Source organism: Leucoraja erinacea, chromosome 1 (genome assembly GCF_028641065.1).
Source record: "Leucoraja erinacea ecotype New England chromosome 1, Leri_hhj_1, whole genome shotgun sequence".
Classification (NCBI taxonomy): Eukaryota; Metazoa; Chordata; class Chondrichthyes; order Rajiformes; family Rajidae; genus Leucoraja; species Leucoraja erinaceus.
In genome coordinates, this window is record NC_073377.1 from 10,272,319 (window position 1) to 10,300,283 (window position 27,965).

General features: G+C 47.0%; 1 protein-coding gene across 1 annotated transcript in view; it reads left to right on the forward strand.

The window, feature by feature from the left end:
- The window catches only part of LOC129700779 (fibroblast growth factor receptor-like 1), a 36,207-nt gene extending 13,112 nt beyond the window's left edge, over positions 1 to 23,095 (forward strand). Inside the window, exon 3 of the mRNA XM_055641513.1 lies at positions 19,658 to 23,095. Coding sequence (XP_055497488.1) covers positions 19,658 to 20,079 — 422 coding nt within the window. The 3' untranslated portion in view covers positions 20,080 to 23,095. The remainder of the gene's footprint in view (positions 1 to 19,657) is intronic.
- Positions 23,096 to 27,965: the final 4,870 nt, after the last annotated feature.

The window sequence follows — 27,965 nt, forward strand, 5'->3', positions numbered from 1 at the left end:
GGGCCCTGATCTAAAAGATCTTTGGGGATAGTGCGGCCCCAAGCTTTCACCAGTCCCATATTCTAGACATAGACTGGTAGATGCCGTGAGGTGCTGCTGTTAGGTTATTGAAAGTCATGGTTTGCTCGTCCCTTGGCCTGCCCTCATGATGCCGAAGGTTTTTGATACCTCTTCGATCTCCTTCAGCTTTTTGTTCAGATCTCTCCCAAATAGCAGTGAGTCTGCCTCCGCTGCTGGGCTTTGCTCAAGCCTGCATCTTTGAGATTGAGGGCAGGTGTTGTATTTCCCTTCAGAGATTATTGCTGTATATTCTTGCTGGCTGCCATTGTTTTGGCTCCGGCGGTGCTCCAGCCCGTGGGGTTGCTACGAAGCGGTCCACGACACCCAACAGCTGTTCCTGATCCTGCACCTCATGCATACTTTCGATTTTGTCCGCCTGCCCCATTTGCAGACCAGCCCTGCCCTGGTCACCAATGCTAGCCTCCTGCTCCAACCCGTGGTATGAGGGTAGCAAAGGGCAGTGCCTGAACGACACTATGGAGGAGGTGCCTGTCCTGTCTCGCCGGGAGCGCTGCTGTTCCCGGTGGACCTTCTCCTCCAGGAGCTGCTAAGTGCAGCTCAGGCGGCTGTCTCTCTCTGCTTAGGTAGAGACATGTCCTGCTCCGACGAATCGGAGACGACCGGCCGTTTGGCTTCCTGTCCGCTTTCCCAGTCCGCCGTGTAGGCTATGGCGAGACTGGCTTGGCTCGGTCTCAGGGATAGCGAAAACGCTCTGCGAGCGACGCTGCCGCCGGTTGCTGCCCCGCTGGTAGAGTTGGAGCGGGGCAGTTTCTCTTTGCGAGTTTTTTGCGTTGTGTTCCTGAAATCTGTAATAAAACACAACTGCAAACTCACCTTTCCTATGCCCAAGAGCCGCTCCTGCAGCTCAGGCGGCTGTCTCTCCCCCTCCTGGGTGGAGAGACGTCCCAGTCCGATGTCGCTCCACCGCCGGGTTTTCCACACATCCAGCCCGCTGCTCAGGTGCTAGCGGGCTGGCTCGGTCCCGGTGTCGGGTTTGCGGACCGCCCGCTAAGCGGTCCTACCGCCTGTTGCTGCCCTGACTCTCTCTTGAGCGGGCAGGTGCAGCATATTTCCCCCCTCAGCCCGCAGCTGATGCTGACGGGCTTGGTGCAGTGTCGGGAGCGGGCCGCTGATTAGCGGTCCTCGCTCTCTCTCTCTCTCTGTACTCGGGCTGCTGCTCACCTGCACTCGGGCTGCAGCGCACTCCACGCCAGCACTGCACAGTGGGTTTCCCTAACGGCTCCGCAAATGTCGGAACCTCCTCCCGCCCGCCCGCCTGCCTGCCTCACCTGGACAGTGCGTGGAGAGCGAGCGAGGACTAAGGGGAACCCCCAACGCAGTGCTAGCGCCGTCTTCCTGCGCTGTCAAATGTCGCCCCTGTGGAGAGTTTTACCGGCACCGGCACAGGTCCCATCCATGGTCCGCCGGCGCTCTCTCTCCCTGGTAGCGTCTTTCCTCCCCTCCCTCGAACGGGAAACTCCTACCAGAGTCCAAGGGGGCCGCTTGCACGCCCTGCGGGAAAACAAGCAGACGCAAAGGGGCTGTAAAAGTAAAGGTAAGTACTTACCTAAACTTAGATTCTCTCTCGTTTCTTCGGGAGCCCTGACTCCCGGCTGCCGCTTTGCATTGCTGAAACGTAATCATGCCGCAACGCGTCCTGGGGCGGGCTTCTTCACGAAGTCACTCACGTGACTCCGAAGTAAAATTGGATTAGGAGGCAGAGATCAGCCATGATTGATTGGTGGAATAGACTGGATGGGCTGAGTGACCTAATTCTACTCCTGTAACTTGTGAAGTCCACGCCGACCAGCGATCCCCATACATTAACACTACCCTGTGGAATTCTCTGCCACAGAAGGCAGTGGAAGCCAATTCACTGGATGATTTCAAGAGAGAGTTAGATTTAGCTCTTAGGGCTAGGGAAATCAGGGGATGTGTGGAGAAAGTGGGAACAGGATACAGATTTTGGATGATTCCATGATCATATTGAATGGCGGTGCTGGTTCGAAGGGCCGAATGGCCCACTCCTGCACCTATTTTCAATGTTCTATTGACACGCTAGCGACAATTGATACGAAATCCAATTAACCTACAAACCTGTACTGTCTTTGGATTGTGGGTGGAAACCGGAGCACCCGGGAAAATTCCACATGGTCATAGGGAGAATGTACATACTCCGTACAAACACTCGTGGTCGGGATCGAACCCAGGACCCTGGCACTATGAGGCAGCAGCTCTACCAGCTGCGCCACTGTGCTGCCCACAGTGACAGAAGGAATGGAGCTCCTGACAAACCACTCATCCACCCGCCTGTTCTGCCAGCCACCACCTCTTGGAGGGGTCCGCAGTCTCACATTGGGCTCATTGAGTAACTCAGAACCCACAACACCGGATAAACCTCCCCGGTACCCACAACACCTCTCCGGTAGGCGGCGCGGCTCTGGCCAGCAGCGGCCTCTGCAGCCTGTCCGCGTTTTTATTATTTTTTGTCTATTTTTTTATGTATTTTTTGTTATTTTATGTTGGGGTGTGTGTGTGGGGGGATGGGGGTGGGGGTGGGAGGGGGGGGGAAACTTTTGAATCTCTCCCTGCACTGGAGACCCAACCTTTTCTCGTCGGGTCTCAGGTGTCGTTGAGGCCGCAACGAGGAGCGGCCTCCAACGGGAAGAAGCCGGGGACTCTGGTGCCGACTCACCGTTGCCGTCGCAGGGCTGGCCGAGACCGGAGCAGGTGGAGCGGTGGAGGAGCGCTGCTGCTGCTGCTGCTGCTGCTGCTGCTGCTGCTGCTGCTGCCGATGCCGCTGCTGCTGCTGATGCGGAGGCTGCAACTGCGGGTCTGGCGGACGGCGGCACCGGGAGCCCGCGGATCCCTGGAGGGAGGCCGCTTTTCGGGGCTCCTGCAACGGCGACTTCTCCCGCCCGAGTTGCGGGGTTGAAGAGCTCCTGGAGCGGGGCCTGACACCACTGCCCCGCGCGGCTGGAATGGCCGCGGGACTTTGCGAGCGCACACCGGGGGCTCCAACACCAAGACCCGGTGTGCGACCTCGCACCACCCGGCGTGGCTTCAATGGCCGCGGGACAATCGCCATCGCCAGCCGGGGGCTTTGACTTTGACTCTGACATCGGGGGGGGGGGGGAGAGTGCAGTGGAGAGATAAGTTTTTTTGGCCTTCCATCACAGCTATGTGATGGATGTTTATGTAAAATGTAATTATGTTGTGTCTGGGGTCTATTTGTGTGTAATGTATGGCTGCAGAAACGGCATTTCGTTTGGACCTCCAGGGGTCCAAATGACAATTAAATTGACTCTTGACTCTTGACTCTTGAAAGGAAGCGTCATTCTCAATCTGCGGGACTGCAGGGAAGGACAGGCAGGAACAGTAGAAGGAGAAATGAACCCGTCAATGGTCAACTTCGTCCCCTTGCATATAATCCATAGCAGGCACCACACACAATTAAAATATGTAGGAAGGAGCTGTTTACACCAAAGATAGACACAAAATGCTGGAGTAAAGGGCCTGTCCCACTATACGAGGTAATTCAAGAGTTCTCCCGAGTTTCCCCTGATTCGAACTCGGAGAATTACGGTAATGGCCGCTCGTAGGTACCCGGGGCTCTCGTGGACAGTTTTCAACATGTTAACCATAACCATATAACAATTACAGCACGGAAACAGGCCATCTCGGCCCTACAAGTCCGTGCCGAACAATTTTTTTTTTCCCTTAGTCCCACCTGCCTGCACTCGTACCATAACCTTCCATTCCCTTCTCATCCATATGCCTATCCAATTTATTTTTAAATGATACCAATGAACCTGCCTCCACCACTTCCACTGGAAGCTCATTCCACACCGCTACCACTCTCTGAGTAAAGAAGTTCCCCCTCATATTACCCCTAAACTTCTGTCCCTTAATTCTGAAGTCATGTCCTCTTGTTTGAATCTTCCCTATTCTCAAAGGGAAAAGCTTGTCCACATCAACTCTGTCTATCCCTCTCATCATTTTAAAGACCTCTATCAGGTCCCCCCTTAACCTTCTGCGCTCCAGAGAATAAAGACCTAACTTATTCAACCTATCTCTGTAACTTAGTTGTTGAAACCCAGGCATGTTGAACAAACTTCACGAGCTTACCGCGTTCCCGAGTACCTGCCGTTAACGTTACGAGCCGCTAAGAGACGTCCCGAGCTCCGACGTACCCGCTACGTTCATTCTACGCACTTACCACGAGTTTGATTTTTTTTTTAACTCGGGAGAGCTCTTGGGTAAACTCGTATAGTGGGACAGGCCCTTTACTCAGCGGGACGGGCAGCATCTCTGGAGAAAAGGAGTAGTTGACTTTCCAGGTCGAGACCCTTGTTGAGACTGAGGGTCTAGGGGTGAGGGAAACTGGAGTGAGGCCACACACAAATTGAAGGAACATATTTCACTTGGGCAGCTTACAACCCAGCGGTATGAGGGTTGATTTCTATATTTTCAAGTAACCCTCGCAAACTCTCTCTCTCTCCGTCCCTCCCCCACCCTAGTTGTCCTGCTAGTTTCACTGTTCATATCCCTTCGTTATCACCTCCTCTACAGCCAGCGATGGACCACTGGTTCTGTACCACTATTACCATTACGGTAGTTGACCGTATGCATGCTTTGGGCAGAGTCTACAAATGCAGTTATCTTGGATATGGATGTATCAATATCCTTATAGAGGGCTAGAGATGAATCAGTACCCTAGATTATGGAAGGACCATTCAAAATGTTCTTGGCCCTTCATCTGAAGGAATAAATTGGGTAAATGCACACAGCCTTTTACCCAGAGCAGGGGAATCAAGAACCAAGGGCATAGGTTTAAGTTGAGGCGGGGGGGGATAGATTTCCTAGGAACCCGAGGGGTAACTGTTTTACACAAAGGGTGGTTGGTGTATGGAACAAGCTGCCATAGTAGGTAGTTGAGCAAGGTATTATCACAATGTTTAAAAAGTATTTGGACAGGTATATGAATAAGAGAGGTTTAGAGGGATATGGGCCAAAGGCAGGCAGGAGGGACAAGTTTAGAAGAGGCATGTTGGTCAGTGTGGGCAAGTTGGGCCGAAGGGCTGTATGACTATGATCTTACAATGTTCACTGAGCCCAGGGAGTGACTGTTACAAGATAGCTTGCATGATGAGATGAAACAGCCGAGAGGCTTACAAGGCTAAATGTGAAAAGGTGCATGAGGAAAATCTGAAGATATCCACGTTTTCTATTCTAGAATGTGTGCCTCACATTAACTGTTAAATCATGAAATGATACATTACATAAAAAAGGCATGCCAACATTGACCTGCATGCTAGACACAAAATGCTGGAGTAACTCAGTGGGACAGGTTTTGATTTAAACCAGCATCTGCAGTTCTTTCTTACACTTTTTGATCTGGAAGTTAACAGGTTAACTTGAAAAACCTTAGTGGGTCTGGCTGCATCTCTGGAGAACTTGGATTGGTGACATTTCAGGTTGGGACTCTTTTAAAATTGAAGTAATCTATTCATGTACTCCAGAGAAGCTACCTGACCCGCTTGAGTTACTCCAGCACTTTGTGTCTTTTTTTTGTAAATCAGCATCTGCAGTTCCTTGCGTCAGGATGACAAACCTGTTTTGTTCACTGCTGGCCTGGATGATAGGTGCGCTACACTCCTCCCCTATACTGACCTACAAGCGAACCCAGACCACTGCCTTGTAGTTGACCCGTAAATGCCCTCTGAAATGGCCTGCAAGGCACTCAGTTACTACCTCTAACTTTGGAATGTAAAGACAATAGCAGCAGGAGCCGTGATAGATTTTAAGAAGATCCATTTAGAGCAGATAAATGATGGGAAGAAAAAATCGTCACTGAAAGGGGAATGTGGATTAAATCTTTTTGCATAATTAACACAAAAGATAATTTGTCATGAGCTGCTGCATTCTTCTTTCATTCACAATTCACAAATTGTGCAGGCAGTGGTGAATAGTTTAGTTTAGTTCAGAGATACAGCACGGAAACTGGCCCTTCAGCCCACCGTGTCCGCGCCGACCAGCGATCCCCGCACACTAACACTATCCTACACACACGAGGGACAATTTACACTTATACATAGCCAATTAACCTACAAACCTGTATGTCTTTGGATTGGGTGATAAAACCTGCGCAGGTCAAGGGGAGTCCGTACAGACAGCGCCCGTAGCCAGGATCAAACCCGTGTCTCTGGCGCTGTAAGGTAGCAACTCTTTCACCAACATGGTGGCGCAGTGGTAGAGTTGCTGCCTCACAGCGAATGCAGCGCTGGAGACCCGGGTTCGATCCCGACTACGGGTGCGGTCTGTACGGAGTTTGTACGTCCTTCCCGTGACCTGGGTGGGTTTTCTCCCACAATCCATTCTCGGTAGCTGAGATGCAGCGCGTATACAGATCTGCGCCCTATCCGCAGCCGGGATCGAACCCGGGTCCCCAGCGCCGCAAGCACCGACCGCCGAGCAGCCACTGGACAGTGGGCGGCCGGAGATGCCCGGGGCGACCCCGGACCGACGGGACACCGGCCCGGAGCAGCCGCGGCCCCAGGCCCACAGCCAGACCTTGTACTTCCAGTGGCGCTGGTGCCAGCAGCCTCCACCTACAGCCCGGCATCTTTTTGTTTTTTTGTTTATTTAGTTATGTTAAAAGTGTATTTTTTTGTGTTTTTTGGTGTTTTTATGTGGGGGAAGAGGGTACGGTGCGGGGGATACCGTACTTCAGCCGTTTCCTGGTGAGGATGCGACTATTATTCGAGTCGCGTCCTCGCTCCCCCCACAGCGGCCTACCTACCTGGATTGGCACGGCCTTTCCTGCCGGGATCGACCGGAGCTCCAGCAGCGGCGGGACAGCGCTGGAACATCGCGGGGCTGGTGATGCCTTACCGGAGGTCGCCGTCTGGAGCCCGGAGTGCTGGACCTGCTGCACCAACATCACGGAGCTGCGGTTTGCGGAGCTCCCAACGCGGGCGGCGCTGACTAACAGCGCGGGGTCCTGTGACTCTGCCCAGCTCGGCCTGCGGACTCGGGAGCTGCAGACTCCGGCAGCGGGAGGCGGCTGATCAGAAGGTCCGGGCCGCTGAGGAGGAGGATGTTCACTGTCGGGGTTCGGCGTCGGCGTTCCACCAGCCCGGCGTGAGGGCCTGAACATCCGGCCACCCGGGGCGACGACTGCGGGTGCTCGGAAGGCCCCGTCCACGGATGGACACGGAGGGGAGGCTGGCTGGACTATGGTGCCTTCCTCACCTGGGTGCCATTTATGTTATGTTGTGTTGTGGACTTTCTGTGTTTGTGCTTTTGTTAAATTTTTAATTTAATTTCAATTTTATTTTTAATATGTTTTATTATTTATTTATTATTTATTTTTATTATTTTTCTTGTGATTTTTTTTTAATGATACTGCCTGTACGGGAAATTTATTTCGTTGTCTCAAAGTGAGGCAATGACAATAAAATTTGAATACAAGAATACAAGAATACAAGACCGGAGAAGGAACGCAACTCCTGCCCAACACCGCTCCAACTGCCGAGGAACCTGGGGACCCGGGCTGGGGACCACCAGTCGCACCTCCCGCCCCACCCCAGGAGCCGACAGTCCCCCCCCCCCCCCCCCCTGTACCGGTGAAACCCAAGCACCAGCCACCAATGGACACACACACACATGGACTTTAGTAAGGCGTTCGACAAGGTGCCGCATGGTAGGCTGCATCTCATGGGATCCAAGGAGAGATAGCTTGAATGGATGGCAAATCGGCTCTATGGAAGGAAGCAGAGGGTGATGGTGGAAGGTTGCTTCTCAGACTGGAGGCCTGTGACTAGTGGTGTGCCTCAGGGTTCGGTGCTGGGCCCGTCACAGTTTGTCATCTACATCAATGATTTGGATAAGAACATACACGGCAAGATTAGCAAGTTTGCAGAAGATACAAAAGTGAGTGGTTTTGCAGATAGTGAAGATGGTTGTGAAAGATTGCAGCAGGATCTGGATCGATTAGCCAGGTGGACGGAGGAATGGTTGATTGAATTTAATACAGAGAAGTGTGAGGTGCTGCACTTTGGGATGTCGAACAAGGGCAGGACCTACACAACAAATGGTGGGCCTCTGGGGAGTGTTGTAGAGCAGAGGGATCTAGGAGTACAGGTGCATGGTTCCATGAAGGTTGAGTCGCAGGTAGATAAAGTGGTCAAAAAGGCTTCTGGCACTTTGGCCTTCGTCCATGAGAGTATTGAAGTTGGGAGGTCATGTTGCAGTTGTACAAGATGTTGGTGAGACCGTATTTAGAATATTGTGTTCAGTTCTGGGCACCATGTTATAGGAAAGATATTGTCAAGCTTGAAAGGGTTCAGAAAAGATTTACGAGGATGTTGCCAGGACTAGAGGGTGTGAGCTACAGGGAGTGGTTGAGTAGGCTGGGTCTCTATTCCACTGAGATTAGGAGGATGAGGAAAGATCTTATAGAGGTATACCAGTCTTTTACCCAGAGTAGGGGAATCGAGGACCAGAGGACATAGGTTCAAGGTGAAGGGGAAAAGATTTAATAGGAATCCGAGGGGTAACTTTTTCCACACAAAGGCTTGTGGGGATATGGAAAAAGCTCCAGATGAGGTAGCTGAGGCTGGGACTATCCCATCATTTAAGAAACAGGTACATGAATATGACAGGTTTGGAGGGTTATGGATCAAGCGCAGGCAGGTGGGACAAGGGTAGATGAGACATTGTTGGCCAGTGTGGGTGAGTTGGGCCGAAGGTCCTGTTTCCACACTATTATCCTAAAATCTGCAATAACTCAACGGGTCAGGCAACATCTCTGGAGAAGGATCCAGACCCGAAACGTCACCGATTCCTTTTCTCCAAAGATGCTGCCCGTCCCGCGAGCCACCCCAGCACCCCGTGTACATCCCCGCTGATGACCAGTACCCGGCACCCGCCGGCACTGAGGGAGCCAACCGACAGCCATTGGACAAGGCGAGAGGCACAGCCGACGGTCCCCGGCCCACTGGGGAATGGCCCTCCAGGGAGTCGGAGCCAGGGCCAGTGCCTTTCCTCCGCACCAGCTCCAATACCGGGGCCGGCACCGCTCTGGGCCAGTGCCCCGCCAGTCCAGGGCCACCCTGGACATCCCTAGCCGCTCCCGGACAGGGATGGGACACCCGGGTGGGGACGGAGATGGCCCTACAGCAACTCAACAGCACCTGCAGTGCCAGGGACCCGGGCTCGACCCCGACCACGGACGAAACGCAGGCCTATACACAGGCAGCAGCTCAGCTGCCAAGAATATCCCTCCGCTGGTCCAGTCTCTCCCCGTGTCTGCCCCCCCCCCCCTCTCTCTCTCTCTCTCGCTGTTACACCCCCGCTACCTGGCACCCCTGTTCCTCACATTAAATATATTTTCACACATCATTTGTGAATGAAGAGAAGAGAATGTTTCAAACACGTAACATTTTCTTATCCCAGTAGCAAACACATTAAGGATTAAATGAAAATAATATATTCTTTAACTTTTTGAATATCTCACAATTGCAGATAAATGAATTGAACTAGAACTGGGACTGTGTAAACAGTGTGTGAACTGAAAGGAAACTATTGAGTTGACATAACTCTAGATTAATTCATTGGTAGAATAGTTAACAATTCATACACAGTTTATACAGCGCTGCATTTGCTTTTTTTTCTCCTTTATCACGAATGACCTTTGACAAATCCCATGATTCCTTGCGTTTTTTAGAATATCAAACTCGCTTATTGAATGACACGGCATTAAAGCAGGCCCTTCGGCCCATCGAATCCACATTGCATGTTGATCATGCATTCACACTAGGTCTATGTTACCCCACTTTCTCATTCACCTCCTGCAGAATGATAGTGGTTTGTCCCATGCTCCTACCGCTTGTTTGACTGATTGATACTACACAGTATAAACAGTTTAAGACCAGGGGCCACAGTTTAAGAATAAGGTGTAAGCCATCTAGAACGGAGACGAGGAAACACTTTTACTCACATAGATTGGTGAGTCTGTGGAATTCTCTGCCTCAGAGGCCGGTTCTCTGGATACTTTCAAGAGAGAGCTAGATAGGGCTCTTAAAAATAACGGAGTCAGGGGATATGGGGAGAAGGCAGGTACAGGATACTGATTTGGGATGATTAGCCATGATCACATTGAATGACAGTGCTGGCTCGAAGGGCCGAATGGCCTACTCCTGCACCTATTGTCTATTGTCTATTGTTTATGGTCACGTGTACCGAGGTACAGTGCGTGCTAACCAGTCAGTGGAAAGAGAATACATTATTACAATCGAGTCATTTACAGTGTATAGGTACATATAACCATATAACCATATAACAATTACAGCACGGAAACAGGCCATCTCGGCCCTATAAGTCCGTGCCGAACAATTATTTTCCCTTAGTCCACCTGCCTGCACTCAAACCATAACCCTCCATTCCCTTCTCATCCATATGCCTATCCAATTTATTTTTAAATGATACCAATGAACCTGCCACCACCACTTCCACTGGAAGCTCATTCCACACCGCTACCACTCTCTGAGTAAAGAAGTTCCCCCTCATGTTACCCCTAAACTTCTGTCCCTTAATTCTGAAGTCATGTCCTTTTGTTTGAATCTTCCCTACTCTCAAAGGGAAAAGCTTGTCCACATCAACTCTGTCTATCCCTCTCATCATTTTAAAGACCTCTATCAAGTCTCCCCTTAACCTTCTGCGCTCCACAGAATAAAGACCTAACTTATTTGATAAGGGAATAACGTTTAGTGCAAGGTAAAGCCAGTAAAGTCCGATCAAAAATAGTCCGAGGGTCATCAATGACGTAGATGATGGTTCAGTTGCCTGATAACAGCTGGGAAGAAACTGTCCCTGAATCTGGAGGCGTGCATGTTCACATTCCTATCCCTTTTACCCGATGGGAGAGGCGAGAAGAGGGAGTGACCAGGGAATGTCCAGATACTTTTTTATCACGGTGAAATTCTTTGTTTTGCAAACCATGCACAAGGTATGCAAAGAGCCTACACGTTTAGGGTGCCGGGAAAGTCACAAAGAATTCATTAAAGTCCCCAATGGTCCTCGGTTGTTCTCAGTGACCACCTGAGTCACAGGGCCCCCTTTGTTCTCGCAGTCCTCTCACACCCGGGCTCCCTTTGTTCTAACGTCGAACCACATCTCGCCTATCAATCCTCGCTGGGTCGCCCTATGGTCTCAGCTGCACATCCTCATCTGACCTCCGGTATCCACCGCAAGCCCATCCAACCTTATACTTGGAGATGTGGTTTAAGATTCTGTTCCCCAGACATGAAACCTCAGCCTGCAGCATAAGACATTGTACACTGCCTCAGATTAATTTCACGAGCTTCAATGGAATGGACTTGGTGGGGGTTGGGGCACAGCCACTTGCATAGTCTGGGATGATTTGTAAAGCATGCTCAATGTTTATAGATGTTCACACAAAGCAGGGAACATGGCGGTAACCATGTCTGTGTGAGGGATAGAGACTATATGTGAGGAAACAAGAGGAAATTGAACGTTGAGACTACAAAACACTGCTTGTTGTTGTTTTGCTACTGTGAAAAATAACCCCTTTATTTCCCTGCCCAAGTCAATCTTTTCTGACCCCGATGGCGTTACATCCCATGAAATTCCTCATGGTCCTGTTGGAAGACAAATAAATCAGGCAAAGATTGGGGAATCTTGGCATTAAAATGAAATTTCTTGACTTACTTCTGCGAAATCTCACTGTTTTTCTCGGTAGAACATTTCTAAATGTGTGCTCAGCTCGTATATCACCACACATTACTTGGTGACAGCTTCCAGAGCTGTGGCAATCTATGACTGGAATAATTTGGTTCTACATCACTTGTAAAGATCATAAGATTTTGTGGTAGAAACAGAATTAGGCCATTCGGCCCACCAAGTCTACTCCGCCATTCAATCATGGCTGATCTATCTCTCCCTCCTAACCCCATTCTCCTGCCTTTTCCCCTTAACCTCTGACATCCACATTAATCAAGAATCTATCTATCTCTGCCTTAAGTATATCCACTGATGGCCTCCACAGCCTTCTGGCTGCAGGTGATTCATCTGCCTCCCTTCATGATTCCATGCAAGTCAACGCTAAAATTCTTCCACCGAAATGAGCATCCAATGTTGCTTAAACAAGTAAATGCGGGCTTTCTCTGGGATCTCCGGATTCCTCCCACACTCCAAAGATGTACAGGTTTGTAGGCTAATTGGCTTGGTAAAATTGTAAATTGTCCCTTGTGTGTGTAGGATAGTGTTAGTGAAAAAACCTTTATGTCTTTGTAGTGTGGGAGGAAACAGAAGATCTCAGAGAAAACCCACTAAGGTCACAGGGAGAAGGTAAAACGCCATACAGCCAAGCACCCCTGGTCAGGATCTCACCCGTGGTCAAGATCGCACCCGGGGCTCTAGCGCTGAAAGGAGGTAGCTCTACCACTGCACCATCGTGCCCCCCTCCCCCTCCCCCTCCCCGCCCCCTCCCCCCCCCCCCCCCCCCCCCCCCCCCCCCCCCCATTCAGGTAAATATGAGGTGTTACATTTTGGTTGGGGAAAACTGGGCAGGACTTCAAACAGTAAATTGTAGGGCCCTCGAAGTGCAGTCATAAAGTGAGAACTAAGGTGTGGTATATAGTTCCATGAGGGTGGTGATACAGGTGCACAGGATGGTGAGGAAGGTGTTTGGCATGTTTACCTTCATCAGTCAGAGAATTGAGTACAGGATAGACACACAATGCTAAAGTAACTCAGTGGGACAGTCAGCATCTCTGGAGAGAAGAGATAATGGGTTCCGTTTCAGGTTGAGACCCTTCTTTGGACAGACTAAATGAGTACAGGAGTTTGACCAACCTTTTGCAGCTTTACAAGACGTTGGTAAGGCCACCCTGCTATAGGAAGGTTGCCATTAAATTGGTAAGGGGACATAAATAACTTATGAGGATGTTACTGGGTTTAATTTATTTTTCATTTTTATTTTAATTTATTTCAACATCCTCTCCGCATCCAAACTATTCAGTCCTGCTAATAGTCAGCCTTTACACATCTCAACAGGATCTTGCTCATTAGGAGGTGGAGGGGAAGAGAACAAGGTTTATTCGCTCTTAAATTGTCCCATTCCTTTGGGAATTATTAGTTTATAGACACTGAATGTTGGAGTAACTTAGCGGGACAGGCAGAATCTCTGGAGAGAAGGAATGGGTGAAGTTTCGAGTTGAGATGCTTCTTCAGACAGTTTGCAAGAATGGCTCGGTTTTGGCGCCATTTTGCTAAGCATTAACCTGGTTTAAAGATTAGACTATAATATACAACAACTCCTCCATTGCCAGTGTGAGGCCACATTGAAAACAGGAGGATTGACGGATTCTTGATTAGTACGGGTGTCGGGGTTATTGGGAGAAGGCAGGAGAATGGAGTTGAGAGGGAAAGAGGATTGGGAAACTTTCATAGGACACCAGAAGGAAACAAAACGGGCAATACGGGCTGAAAAGATGCTGGCCAGGAATGTAAAGAAGGACAGTAAAAACTTCTTTAGATATGTTAAGCGAAAAAGAGTAGCAAAGTCAAATGTGGGTCCCGTGAAGGCACTCACAGGTGAAATTATTATGGGGAACAAGGAAATGGCAAAAGAGTTGAACAGGTACTTCGGATCTGTCTTCACTGAGGAAGACAAACAATCTCCAAGATGTACTGGAGGACAAAGGATCTAAGGGGGTAGAGGAACTGAAAGAAATTTTCATTAGGCGAGAAATAGTATTGGGTAGGCTAATGGGACTGAAGGATGATAAATCCCCTGGGCCGGATGGTCTGCTTCCCAGGGTCCTCAGGAAGGTGGCTCTAGAAATAGTGGACGCATTGGTGATCATTTCCCAATGTTCAAAAGATTCAGGATCAGTTCCTGTGGACTGGAGGATAGCTAATGTTATCCCACTGCTCAAGAAAGGAGCGAGAGAGAAAACGGGGAATTACAAACCATTTAGCCTGACTTCGGTGGTGGGAAAGATGCTGGAGTCAATTATTAAAGAGTTAATAATGGGGCATTTGGATAGCAGTAAAAGGATTAGTCCAAGGCAGCATGGATTTATGAGAGGAAAATCATGCTTGACTAATCTTCTGGAATTTTTTGTCTATCTTTGATTTAAAGATCCTTTGATTTGATCTAAAGCATCTGCAATCCTTTCCTATACGGAATTTTAGTTTAGTTTAATTTAGAGATACAGCCCAACGAGTCCGCACCGACCAGCGATCCCCACACATTAACACTATCTTACTCACACTGGGCCAATGTTTACATTGATGCCAAGCCAATTAACCTATAAGCCTGTACATCTTTGGTGTGTGGGAGGAAACTGGAGATCCCGGAGAAAACTCACACAGGCCAGGGGGAAAACGTATCAACTCCATACAGACAAGCGCCCGTAGTTATGATCGAACCTGGATCTCTGGCTCTGTAAGTGCTGTAAGGCAGCAATTCTACCGCTGGTCCACCGTGCCGCCCCAACACTGAATTATTGAGTTTCTGACAATTATCTACTGGAAATGCCCATCAGACTAACAGTTCCCTCAGCAGTCATAAGCACCGTATATTCTGCCTCCCAGTGATGTGAGACACTATACACAGCCAACAGCCCGTCTCATAACATAGAAACATAGAAACCTAGAAAATAGGTGCAGGAGTAGACCATTTGGCCCTTCGAGCCTGCACCGCCATTCAATATGATCATGGCTGATCATCCAACTCAATATCTTGTACCTGCCTTCTCTCCATACTCCCTGATCCCTTTAGCCACAAGGGCCACATCTAACTCCCTCTTAAATATAGCCAATGAACTGGCCTCAACTAGCTGCTGTGGCCGAGAATTCCACAGATTCACCACTCTCTGTGTGAAAAATGTTTTTCTCATCTCGGTCCTAAAAGATTTCCCCCTTATCCTTAAACTGTGACCCCTTGTTCTGGACTTCCCCAACATCGGGAACAATCTTCCTGCATCTAGCCTGTGCAACCCCTTAAGAATTTTGTACATTTCTATAAGATGCCCCCCTCAATCTTCTAAATTCTAGCGAGTACAAGCCGAGTCTTTCCAGTCTTTCTTCATATGAAAGTCCTGACATCCCAGGAATCAGTTTGGTGAACCTTCTCTGTACTCCCTCTACGGCAAGAATGTCTTTCCTCAGATTTGGAGACCAAAACTGTACGCAATACTCCAGGTGTGGTCTCACCAAGACCCTGTACAACTGCAGTAGAACCTCCCTGCTCCTATACTCAAATCCTTTTTATTTGAACAAAGATATAAAATGTCACATTGTAGATTAAAGTGACGGGGAATTAATACTTGTCTCCAAGTTCTTTCTAATTTTGCCCATCCTTTACCATCATAAAACCAAATTAGATTCAGTAATTAGTGAGTGAGAAACTCGGCTGTGCCGAAATGCTACTTTAATGACAAGGCAATCTAGATTTGGTAATGATTTGAAACATATTTAGCCACTTCAAAAAAGGGCGGCCTCATTCAAAGTGGCTCTGGGTTGCAATTCTACTGTGGCGTTATTAATAAAGCTATATTACAAAGTTTAGACAGTGTGATGTCCACATCGAGACTTACTTCACAAAGTACGCACTTTAATGCCCGAGTGTGAAATGGATTCTGCTTCCTGGCCCAGTGCTTTGATCTGAATTCATATAGAGATGAAAAGCATCTCATCATTTTTCTCTTGTCTTTGACTTCTTCCCGTGTCTTCAGCCAATATGAAACCTGTAAACGGGTGTAAATTGGTCAGACACGGAGAGAGGAAAAAGGGAGCAAAAATAAACGAGATGCAGTTGAGACGAGAGGAACAGCAGGTGCTAGAAGCTTGAGCAAAACTTAACGTACCGGAGTAACTCAATATGTCAGGCAGCATCCGTGGAGGGAATGGATAGGCGATGTGTCATATCTTCTTCAGACAGGTTGTTCTATTGGGGAGAAAGCTGGAAAAGAGAGATTGGGGTGTGGGGGTCACAAGATCATATGTTAGATAGGAGCAGAATTAGATATTCGACCCATCATCTCAATCATGGCTGATCTATCCATCCTAACCCCATTCACCTGCCGTCTCCCCATAAGGTGGGGGAACAAAGCCTGGCAAGTAATAGGTGGATACAGGTGAGGAGCAGTTAAATGGCAGATGGGTGGAAGAAGTGTGAAACGCTAGAGATGAAAAGGAAACAAAAGGGTCTTGGATAAGGAGAGAAGAGGAGTGACATGTAAAGGAAGGAACTGCAGATGCTGGTTTATACCGAAGGTAGACACAAATTGCTGGAGTAACTCAGCGAGTCGGGCAGCATCTCTGGAAAAAAGGAATAGGTGACTTTTCGGGTCAGAGTACCTGAAGAAGGGTTCCGTCAGCTATTTAGTCATGGAGGCATTGAGTGTGGAAACAGGCCCTTCGGCCCAACTCACCCACACCGGCCAACAATGTCCCAGCTACTTAGTCCCAATTGCCTGCACTTGGTCCATAACCCTCCAAACCTGTCCTATCTATGTACCTGTCCAACTGTTTGTTAAACGATGGGAGAATCCCAGCTTCAACTACCTCCTCTGGCAGCTTGTTCCATACACCCACCACCCTTTGTGTGAAAACGTTACCCCTCGGACTCTTATTAAATCTTTTCCCCTTCACTTTGAACCTATGTCCTCTGGTCCTCGATTCCCCTGCTCTGGGTAAAAGACTCTGTGCATCTACCCGATCAATTCCTCATCTAACCGATCTATTCCACCAGAGGAGGAATTTCCTCCAGAGTTGCTGCCCGAGCTGCTGAATTTCTCCAGCATATTGTGTCAATCTTCAGTGAAATGTGAAACCATACATAGAAACATAGAAACATAGAAATTAGGTGCAGGAGTAGGCCATTCGGCCCTTCGAGCCTGCACCACCATTCAATATGATCATGGCTGATCATCCAACTGTGTATCCCGTACCTGCATTCTCTCCATACCCCCTGATCCCCTTAGCCACAAGGGCCACATCTAACTCCCTCTTAAATATAGCCAATGAACTGGCCTCAACTACCCTCTGTGGCAGAGAGTTCCAGAGATTCACCACTCTCTGCGTGAAAAAAGTTCTTCTCATCTTGGTTTTAAAGGATTTCCCCCTTATCCTTAAGCTGTGACCCCTTGTCCTGGACTTCCCCAACATCGGGAACAATCTTCCTGCATCTAGCCTGTTCAACCCCTTAAGACTTTTGTAAGTTTCTATAAGATCCCCTCTCAATCTCCTAAATTCTAGAGAGTATAAACCAAGTCTATTCAGTCTTTCTTCATAAGACAGTCCTGACATCCCAGGAATCAGTCTGGTGAACCGTCTCTGCACTCCCTCTATGGCAATAATGTCCTTCCTCAGATTAGGAGACCAAAACTGTACGCAATACTCCAGGTGTGGTCTCACCAAGACCCTGTACAACTGCAGTAGAACCTCCCTGCTCCTATACTCAAATCCTTTTGCAATGAAAGCTAACATTCCATTCACTTTCTTTACTGCCTGCTGCACAAAGGGATAAAGGTAGTTGGGGGGGGGGGGGGGGGAGGAAGCAATAAAACGGTGCACTACAATTTCTTAGTCCTGGGCTTGGCTGCCACAAACCTCACCCGGCAAGCCCTGAAATGGAACCCCCAAGGTAAAAAGAAAAGATGCCGCCCCAGGAACAGCTGGAAAAGAGGAGTCCAGACAGAAATGCCTGAGAATGGGCTCAACTGGGGAGTTCTCAAAGGAACTGCCAACAACAGAGTGAGGTGGAGGGCATTTGTCAATGGTCTTTGTTCCCTGGAGGAGCAAAAGGCTTAAGAAGAAGAAGAGGGGGCAGGAAACAGGGCAGAAAGGAGGGGTAGAATAGTGGGAGAAATGTTGAGCACTGGAAAGACAGAGTGTCTTATGAAGAAAGACTGGATAGACTTGGTTTATACTCTCTAGAATTTAGGAGATTGAGTGGGGATCTTATAGAAACTTACAAAATTCTTAAGGGGTTGGACAGGCTAGATGCAGGAAGATTGTTCCCGATGTTGGGGAAGTCCAGGACAAGGGGTCACAGCTTAAGGATAAGGGGGAAATCCTTTAAAACCGAGATGAGAAGAACCTTTTTCACACAGAGAGTGGTGAATCTCTGGAACTCTCTGCCGCAGAGGGTAGTTGAGGCCAGTTCATTGGCTATATTTAAGAGGGAGTTAGATGTGGCCCTTGTGGCTAAAGGGATCAGGGGGTATGGAGAGAAGGCAGGTACGGGATACTGAGTTGGATGATCAGCCATGATCATATTGAATGGCGGTGCAGGCTCGAAGGGCCGAATGGCCTACTCCTGCACCTAATTTCTATGTTTCTATGTATTAAGGTGGGTGTATTATTTAAAACTGGAGAATTCAATGTTGATACCATTGAAGTGTAAGCTACACGGTGGGTGTGTTGATTGATATGTTGGAAATGTTTATTATCTTATGGCATAAAGCATGAGGGTCCTGGATGGGACTTGCATTCATATTGGATGGGACACATATCTGAGGAAGGATGTGCTGCCATTGGAGAGTGGCCAGAGGCGGTTTATCCCAGGTACAAGTAGGTTAGCTAATGATGAGCGTTTGACAGCACTGTGGCTGTGCTCGCTGGAGTTAAAACGGATGAGGGGGGACATAGAAAAATCGAAACATAGAAAATAGGTGCAGGAGTAGGCCATTCGGCCCTTCGAGCCTGTACGGCCATTCAATATGATCATGGCTGATCATCCAACTCAGTATCCTGTACCTGCCTTCTCTCCATACCCCCTGATCCCTTTAGCCACAAGGGCCACATCTAACTCCCTCTTAAATATAGCCAATGAACTGGCCTCAACTACCTTCTGTGGCAGAGAATGCCACAGATTCACCACTCTCTGTGTGAAAAATGTTTTTCTCATCTCGGTCCTAAAAGACTTCCCCCTTATCCTTAAACTGTGACCCCTTGTTCTCGACTTGCCCAACATCGGGAACATTCTTTCTGCATCTTGCCTGTCCAACCACTTAAGAATTTTGTAAGTTTCTATAAGATCCCCCCTCAATCTTATAAAATCATTGAAATTTACCGAAGAGTGAAAGGCCTGGATTGAAAGGATGCGGAGAGGACATTTCAATTAGTGGGAGAGCCTAGGACCAGAGGCCATAGCCTTAGAATAAAACGTAGCACCTTTAGAAAGCAGATGAGGATGAATTTCTTTGGTGTGAAGTTGGTGGATCTGTGGAATTAATTGCCACAGATGGTTGCAGAGGCCATCAGTAGGTATTATAAAGGTGCAGATTGACAGAAACATGATTAGTGTGGGAGTCAGGGAATATGGGGCGAAGGCCGGAGAATGGAGTTGAGAGGGAAAGATAGATCAGCCATGATTGAATGGTGGAGTCATCTTGATGGGCCGGATGGCCTAATTCTGCTCCTATAACTTGTGAACTCATGAATTTATGAACATGAACTTCATGTGTGTTGGTCATTTTCTTCACTTGGTTTTAACTCTGTTTTTTTTTGCCTCCACCTCTCCCCCTTTTATGTCTCCTGGTGTCCCTTGCCGTTCCAGACCCGAAGCCCCCGAATGTGCCGGTGGCCTCCACATCCCACGGCAGCCTGCCCTGGCCGGTAATCATCGGCATACCCGCCGGTGCCATCTTCATCTTCGGCACGATCCTGCTTTGGCTCTGCCAGACCAAGAAGAAGCCGTGCGCCACCCCAGCGGGAGCAGTGGCCGCCATCCACCGGCAGCAGCAGAGGGAGCGGACCTGCACGGCACAAGTGCCAGACAAGGAGAGCATCACGCCGATAAACTACGACGAGTACCTGGCCCAGCAGCAGCACCTCCTGGCTCAGGGGCCTCCACTGGGGGCGGCAACCCCCACGGCCCCGAAAATGTACCCCAAGGTTTACACAGACATCCACACCCACACGCACTCCCACGTCGAAGGCAAGGTCCACCAGCACCAGCATATCCACTATCAGTGTTAGCTCACGGGGCCCTTGGTGTCTGGCACAAGACTGCATCCGTCTTCCAGCAGGACCTCATAAGACTAAGTACCTCTCTCATCAGCCCGCACTGCCAGTTTGGTGAAGGCTGGCCGGCTAGCAAAGACCTGCCTGAGGAACCTGACACTGAGAGCGGCAAATGGACCTGCTCCCGAATCCCCCACGAAATGAGAGTGTACTTGAATGCAGAGAAACAAACCTAGGATGCAGCAAATTAATCGAGGTGATATTTTTTGTGAAGAGGTTCACACCAAAACATCGACCAGATGCATAACGTGCTTTCAATAAACCTGCAATCTCAATCATCTCACATTAATCCCAATTTTGTTTTAAATGCAACTAACTTTTAGTGCACTGTCCAACTAATTGAAACTCTGCCCCAAGTACTGAACAATTGCTTTGTATCGATAAATTATATTTAAAAAATTGTAAACTACTTGAGGTATATTTGAATACTGTGAGACTAGTTAGTTTATACAGTAGGGATTCCCAACACAAAGATACCTTGTCCTCAACAAAACCAAATAATATTTATATAGTATATATATTTCAAAAATAATTACAATGATCTGAAATGAACAGGAATGACAAAGATTATATTTGCAATACTACAGACAAAATAAATCTGTGGAGGCTTCAGATTAAATTCTTTGTGTTTTGAAGAAAGATGCTGCCTACATTAGGTTCCTGGCTCACTTGTCTCAGATTGAAACAGTCTGCGTTACAGTATGGATGTCTGCTGGGTGCCGTGGAAACTTTGGAACTAAGCCTGCAAAATAAACTTTGGAACTAAGCCGGCAAGATGTCTGGCCACTGCCGATGGAACAGCGAAACAATGCTTCAAATGCGAACTGGCAGGGACTGTAAGCTGAAATACTTTCACATCCATGCAGCAGCACAGTGGATGTCGCTCCTGCTCTCTTTCACTGAAGAGACAAATGACCCTGAGCAATCTGTCGCCTCGGTTGGGAAAGGCAAAGTGATCGCGGCCCAGCGCCTGCCCCAGTGGTGCCTCCAGTGCTTACGCTCTCACCGGCAACCAAACCTTCCTGTTCCATACGACCGCAATTGCAATGACATTGTAGCATATAGGACTTCAGTAGTGCCTGTGTGGATTAGAGAGAGAAAGAGAGAAAGAGAGAGAGATACTAATCACAGAAATAAGCCTTCTTTTGTTGTAAAACTATATAAATTTTAAAACAGAAAGTCATGTATATTTAATTTATTTTGTTAAGCAAGAAAAAAAAAGTGTATCATATTTTCCGCTGAAACTGGTGTTTCTATAAATATATTTGATCAAAGGCGAAACTGAATGGTAGCAGAGTTCTTGCATGTAGGGAGCGAAAGTGACCTTACGCAGCATGTTTTGGCTTACACCATCAATTGGTAAGTGTAGGTAGAGAATGTGTGTAAGATTTTTATGCAAAGCCTTTTTATCCAAAAAAAAGAAAATGTTATAATAATCTTTATATCGACAATCTTGTATAGGCTGCCCCATTGTTACCACCAGCTTCTTTGTTGTATTTTGTCAAGCTTTGAACACAATTGTATTAATTTTAAACATTTTCAGAAATAACTATTTTATTGAGGAGGATGACATTATGGCATAAAAGGACTAATATCACTGCATCTGTTTATATCTTAATATTATTTTCCCAGATTGCCTGAACAGCTTCTGAAAATTCTATGAGAAATAAAGACACTTCAAAAATATTTCAAGCACATCAGTAACCCAACTGAGTAGCTATGGGACGTTCAAGGAGTTGCCAAGGCAAATTCCTTGTATGTGAATACTTGGCCAATAAATGTATTCAATCATTCATTCATTACTAGCAATCTAAAGTGAATTTGTGACACTGTAAAAAGTAATAAGAAACTACTAAAACCGTTCCAGATTGAACTGCCCGTCCTAATCAATCATTTGTGCTAAAAAACAGTTCATAAGTGATCGGAGCAGAATTAGGCAATTTGGTCCATTAAGTCTACTCCACCATTCAATCATGGCTGATCTATCTTTCCCTTTCAAGCCCATTCTCCTGTCTACTCCCCATAACCCCTGACACCCGTATTAAAAGCTTTGACCGCTGTTATAAGGGACACTTAATTATAAAAGGGGTTCTTAAGGGGTTGGACAGGCTAGATGCAGGAAGATTGTTCCCGATGTTGGGGAAGTCCTGGACAAGGGGTCACAGTTTAAGGATAAAGGAGAAATCCTTTAGGACCGAGATGAGAAAAACATTTTTCACACAGAGAGTGGTGAATCTCTGGAACTCTCTGCCACAGAAGATAGTTGAGGCCAGTTCATTGGCTATATTTAAGAGGGCGTTAGATGTGGCCCTTGTGGCTAAAGGGATCAGGGGGTATGGAGAGAAGGCAGGTACAGGATACTGAGTTGGATGATTAGCCATGATCATATTGAATGGCGGTGCAGGCTTGAAGGGCCGAATGGTCTACTCCTGCACCTATTTTCTATGTTTCTATGTAAAGGTTGGTCAGTACTAAGTGCAGTGGTTAGCATATTTGGGTGTGGGGACATTACCAGTGCTTCAAGGTATGCTTGTGTCAGTAAGCTCTATCCATGGCTAAGCTGGGACTCACCAACCCACGTCCATTGGGAGAATGAGGTGAATGGGCAAAATAGCTAGACAGATTCAAAGTGTTGCAAATCCATCAGCCCACCAGACCACAGAATAATAACCACAACTGCAGTAGGTACATTTCAATAAATAGCATACGGGAAAGCCTATGTACACTTTAATACACCAACAAATATTAATGAAGAGCCGGATACATTGAATTTTCATCTCGTTTATACTGGGCCACTTTCTTAAATAAAGTTCCATCAAACAGCATGTAGCAGTCAGCTGAAATTGGTTTCAACGATCTGTTAGTAAAAATTGTTTCCAGTAATGGGAAACCTTTGATAATATGTCATGTAAACCGTAAAAATTGTAGAATATTTCCTGATCTGTAGAATAAAACAGTGTACATATATCAATGCCATTGCTTTTTATTCTGAAAGTCTGTGATATGATCACTATTCTTGATCAAGCCATCAGATATTTATAAATTTTGAGCTACTTATGGCTGGGCAGTTGCCATGGTATCTTTCATTTAGTTTAGTTTTGAGATACAGTGCGGAAACAGTCAGAGTCCATGCCGACCAGAGATCCCCGCATACTAATGCTATCGCACACACTAAGGGACAATTTACATTTAGACCAAGCCAATTAGCCTACAAACCTGTATGTCTTTGGAGTGTGGGAAGAAACTGAATATCCCGGAGAAAACCCACGCAGATCACGGGGAGAATGTACAAACTCCGTACAGACAGCACCCGTAGTCGGGATCGAACCCGGGTCTCCGGCGCTGCATTTGCTGCAATGGGCCTGTTCCACATTGCGATTTGTTCAGGCAACTGCTGGCGACTGTCATAGTTGTAACAGGTCCGCGAATAACCGGCGACAACCTACGTCATCCTGACGACAAACTACGACAGCACCTACATCAAGCTACGCTCATTGGCGTCAAACCCACTCTAGGGACAATTTACATCTATACCCAAGCCAATTAGCCTACAAACCTGTATGCCTTTGGAGTGTGGGAGGAAACCGCAGATCTCGGAGAAAACCCACGCAGGTGTTGGGGAGAACGTACAAACTCCATATAGACAGTACCAGTAGGATCGAACCTGGGTCTCCGACTCCAAAAGGCAGCAAATCTACCGCTGCGTCACCATGCCACCATATCTATTAAATCAATATTGAGCAAGCGTATAATTAAAACAATTCCTTGGGGAAGACTTGTGAAACATGAAACATTTTCTGATAGTTTATGACACTGGTGTAATTCGACGAGACTAATTAGCTCATACATATTTAGAAATGGAGCTTTGAAGATCAGTTTTTCTTTCGCTATTTTTAAAAACACATCAATAGGAGAGGATAGTGTGCATGTTGCAGCACAGCACAACACCGGGACAAGAGAAATCGATCAAACATGTGTGCTTTGTGACATTTCTATCAAGAGTTCCATGCACTCATCACAAGTTTCAGCATCCCTTCCCAAGTTGATTCGCTTAACAACTGAAACCACTCACGGGTTCAAAGATAATTAAAATCTTTTTTTGAATTTTTATTTTGGCTTTGGACTTTAGAGATACAGCGTGGAAACAGCTTCGGCTCACCGAGTTCTCGCTGCCCAACGGTCACTCTATACACTACCACTATCCTACACACGCTAGGGACAATTTACAATTTTACCAAAGCAAGTTCACCTACAAACTTGTATGTCTTTGGAGTGTGGGACCAAAACCGGAGCCCCCGGAGAAAACCCACGCGGTCACGGGGAGAATGCACAAACTCCACAGACAGGACCTGTAGTCAGTATCGAACTCGGGCCTCTGTTGCTGTAAGGCAGCAACTCTACTACTGCACCACTCTGCCAGTTGTTTTACCCTGTCACCGGCATAAGTGTAGACATTGAATAGGATGTAAGGTAGAAATTATCTAGCTATTGGATCCAAATTTCACGGTCAATTATTTTGCATGCAGCTACAAGTAGCGAATACTAGACTAAGTGGGACCCGTTGGGTCCTATGTTCACACTTGAGGGCTGGTCCCCCAACTCAATATTCCATCTCTCCACCAATTCCAATATTGGTGGCCAGAGGGGGCAGTTTTCTGGAGCGCTAGCATGGGTACTGTGGGCTGAAGGAACTGGTTTCCAGAGGGCTAGTATGGACATTGTGGGCTAAATGGATTCTTGGGGTGGCAGCTCAGTCACTCAAGCCTGATGTGCTGGCAGTTCACTCATGGCTCGTGGGATAGCAGTTGACTCACGGCTATTCCTTGAAATTCCATTTCAAGCAGGGTGCAAGGCAAGCAAATTCAAATGCAGTTTCCGACCATTTCAAGCAGGGTGCAAGGCCACCAAATTCAAGTGCAGTTTCATGTCAATTCAAGCAGGGTGTAAGGCCACAAAATTCAGGTGCAGTTTCCTACCACTTCAAGCAGGGTGCAAGGCCACCAAATTCAAGTGCAGTTTCCGACCACTTCAAGCAGGGTGCAAGGCCACCAAATGCTAGTGCTGTTTCATGCCATTTCAAGCAGGGTGCAAGGCCACCAAATTCAAGTGTGGTTTCTTACCACTTCAAGCAGGGTGCAAGGCCACCAAATTCAAGTGCAGTTTCATGCCATTTCAAGCAGGGTGCAAGGCCACCAAATTCAGATGCAGTTTCATACAATTTCATGCAGGGTGCCAGACCACCACATTCAAATACAGTTTCATTCCATTTCAAGCAGGGTGAAACCACCATATAAAACCACTCTAAAACCATACAAAACACCACATAAACACCACACTCACAGTTCAGTAGACATTCAATGTGTTCAGTTGATTCACAGCTCAGAAAGAGTCGTGACCTCTCCCTCCCCATCTTGCAGAGACTGAGCCACCCACACCCACACTTCTGGGTTTTATAATCCCTCCCCCTCCAACCAGAAGGGGCGTGGCCTTCATGGCATGATTGACAGGAGAGAGATTCTCAACATTTATTTAAACACTAACAACACTTTTATTTTTCATTGATGGGAAGAATCCTCTGCACCTGATGAGCGGCAAGGGACTGAGTAAGATGGCCAGAAATCACAGCCGTAAGTGGTAGTGTTTTATCTAAAATCAATATACAGTGCAAACAGGAAGTTGTCAAGTTTCCACCAACAACAACCATTTATTTGCAGTGAAGCCTTTCAAAGCAACTATATTTTCATTTTCAAACCACATTAAGGGCACTCACAGTTGAGTAGACACGTGTTCAGTGTTATTCACAGCTCAGAGAGATGTGACCCTCTCACTTCTTCCATCTTACAGAGACTGAGTGAGGCACAACACTTCCGGATTTTATGGCCCCTCCCCATCCCACTAGCAGGGGCAGCAGAGAGAATGTCAACATTTTTTAAACATTAATAACTCTTTGATTTTTAATCGTTGGGAAAAATCCTCTTGCCCTGACCAGCGGAGGGGGGCTCTGAGTAAGATGGCAAAAAATCACAGCTGTAAGTGGCAGCGTTTTTTCAAAAATCATGAAACAGAAAACTGGAAGTGGTCAAGATCTTACTTTTAGTAATATAGATAGATATACACACTGAACATTTTTTTTTCTCAATCATTATATTGTTTTGTGTATTAACAACATATGCCGGAAGTTGCGATGTCCTCCAGATGGATTAAGCGGTTCCATTCGTCAACCCTTTCATCCGGAGACCTTACATGCAACCCCTATACACACACACAGACTCACTCACACACAGACACACAGACTCACTCACACACAGACACACACACACAGACACATACACACAGGCTCACACACACACACACAGACTCACTCACACACAGCCAATACTAAAATGCCAAGTATCTTCAGAACGTGGTGAACATACCGTGTCAATAAGTCAAATGTTTAAAGCCTCCTGTCGAGGCTACTGCTGAAGCAAAAACGTGCTTTAAATAACATCTAACAAACACACTGACCATAGACAGAGCAGTAAGCTCTCTTGAATTATTCAACAACGTCTTCACTCCGTGCCTTCTGCAGTCAGTGCCATCTTGCCACAAACCAGAAATGACGCGCACTCAGCGCCATCTTGCCGCTAACCGGAAATGACGTCATCGGCGCCATCTTGCTACTAAGTGGAAGTCACAGAATGAGCGCCAATTTTGCAATTAAACACATTCCTGATCTAATAAAATGTTTATTCACATTTATCCATCCGAAAACTGTTGCAAGCAAGCCCTTAAAAAGCCATGCCAATGGGGCAAACACTTTGCAAGCCAACAAAACACGTTTTCTGAGAGCCCTTTAATAGCCAAGACATTTGGGCAAACACTTTGCAAGCCAACAACACATGTTTTCTGAGAGCCTTTTGAAAAGCCAAAATGCCAATAGGTCAAACATTTTGCAAGTCAACAAAACACAATTCCTAGAAGCCTTTTATAAAGCCATAAAGGCAATTGGGCAAACACTTTGCAAGTCAACAAAACACGTTTTCTGAGAGCCCTTTAATAGCCAAGACATTTGGGCAAACATTTTGCAAGCCAACAAAGCATGTTTTCTGAGGGCCTTTTGAAAAGCCAAAAAGCCAATTGGTCAAACACTTTGCAAGTCAACAAAACACAATTCCTGGAAGCCTTATAAAAAGCCAAAAAGCCAATTGGGCAAACACTTTGCAAGCCAACAAAACACATTTTCTGTAAGCCCTTTAAAAAGCCAAAAAGCCAATTGGGCAAACACTTTGTAAGCAACAAACACATTTTCTGAAAACCACATCCCGGGGACTCACATTGAAGTAGACATGCGTTCAGTGCTATTCGCAGCTCAGAGAGCTGTGACCCTCTTGCTTCCTCCGTCTGGCATATACTGAGTGAGCCACAACACTTATGCAGGGGCAGCAGAGAGAATGGTGACATTTTAAAAAACATTAATATCTCTCTGATTTCGTATCGATGGGAAAAATCCTCTGGTCCAGTCCGGCGGAGGGGGGCTGTGAGTGAGGTGGCCAAAAATGACGGCCGTAAGTAGCGGTGTTCTCTCGGATATCCCAAAACAGTGTCAAATGCAGTCAAGAACTTAGTTTTAGTAATATAAATGGTAACCTTTATGTGTTGTTTTGTATTGGATGTTAAGCCTATTTTACTTAGTATTGCGATTTTTTTCAGCATTTAATCTACTTTTTTTTATCAGGTTCATCTTTAATGTATATGTTTGTGTCTGCTATTGTCAATTACCACTGTAGTGGATATGTTTCAGGCTGCACTGGCTATGTACCAATGCAAACATGAGAGGAAATATAAGATTAAAGTGTCAA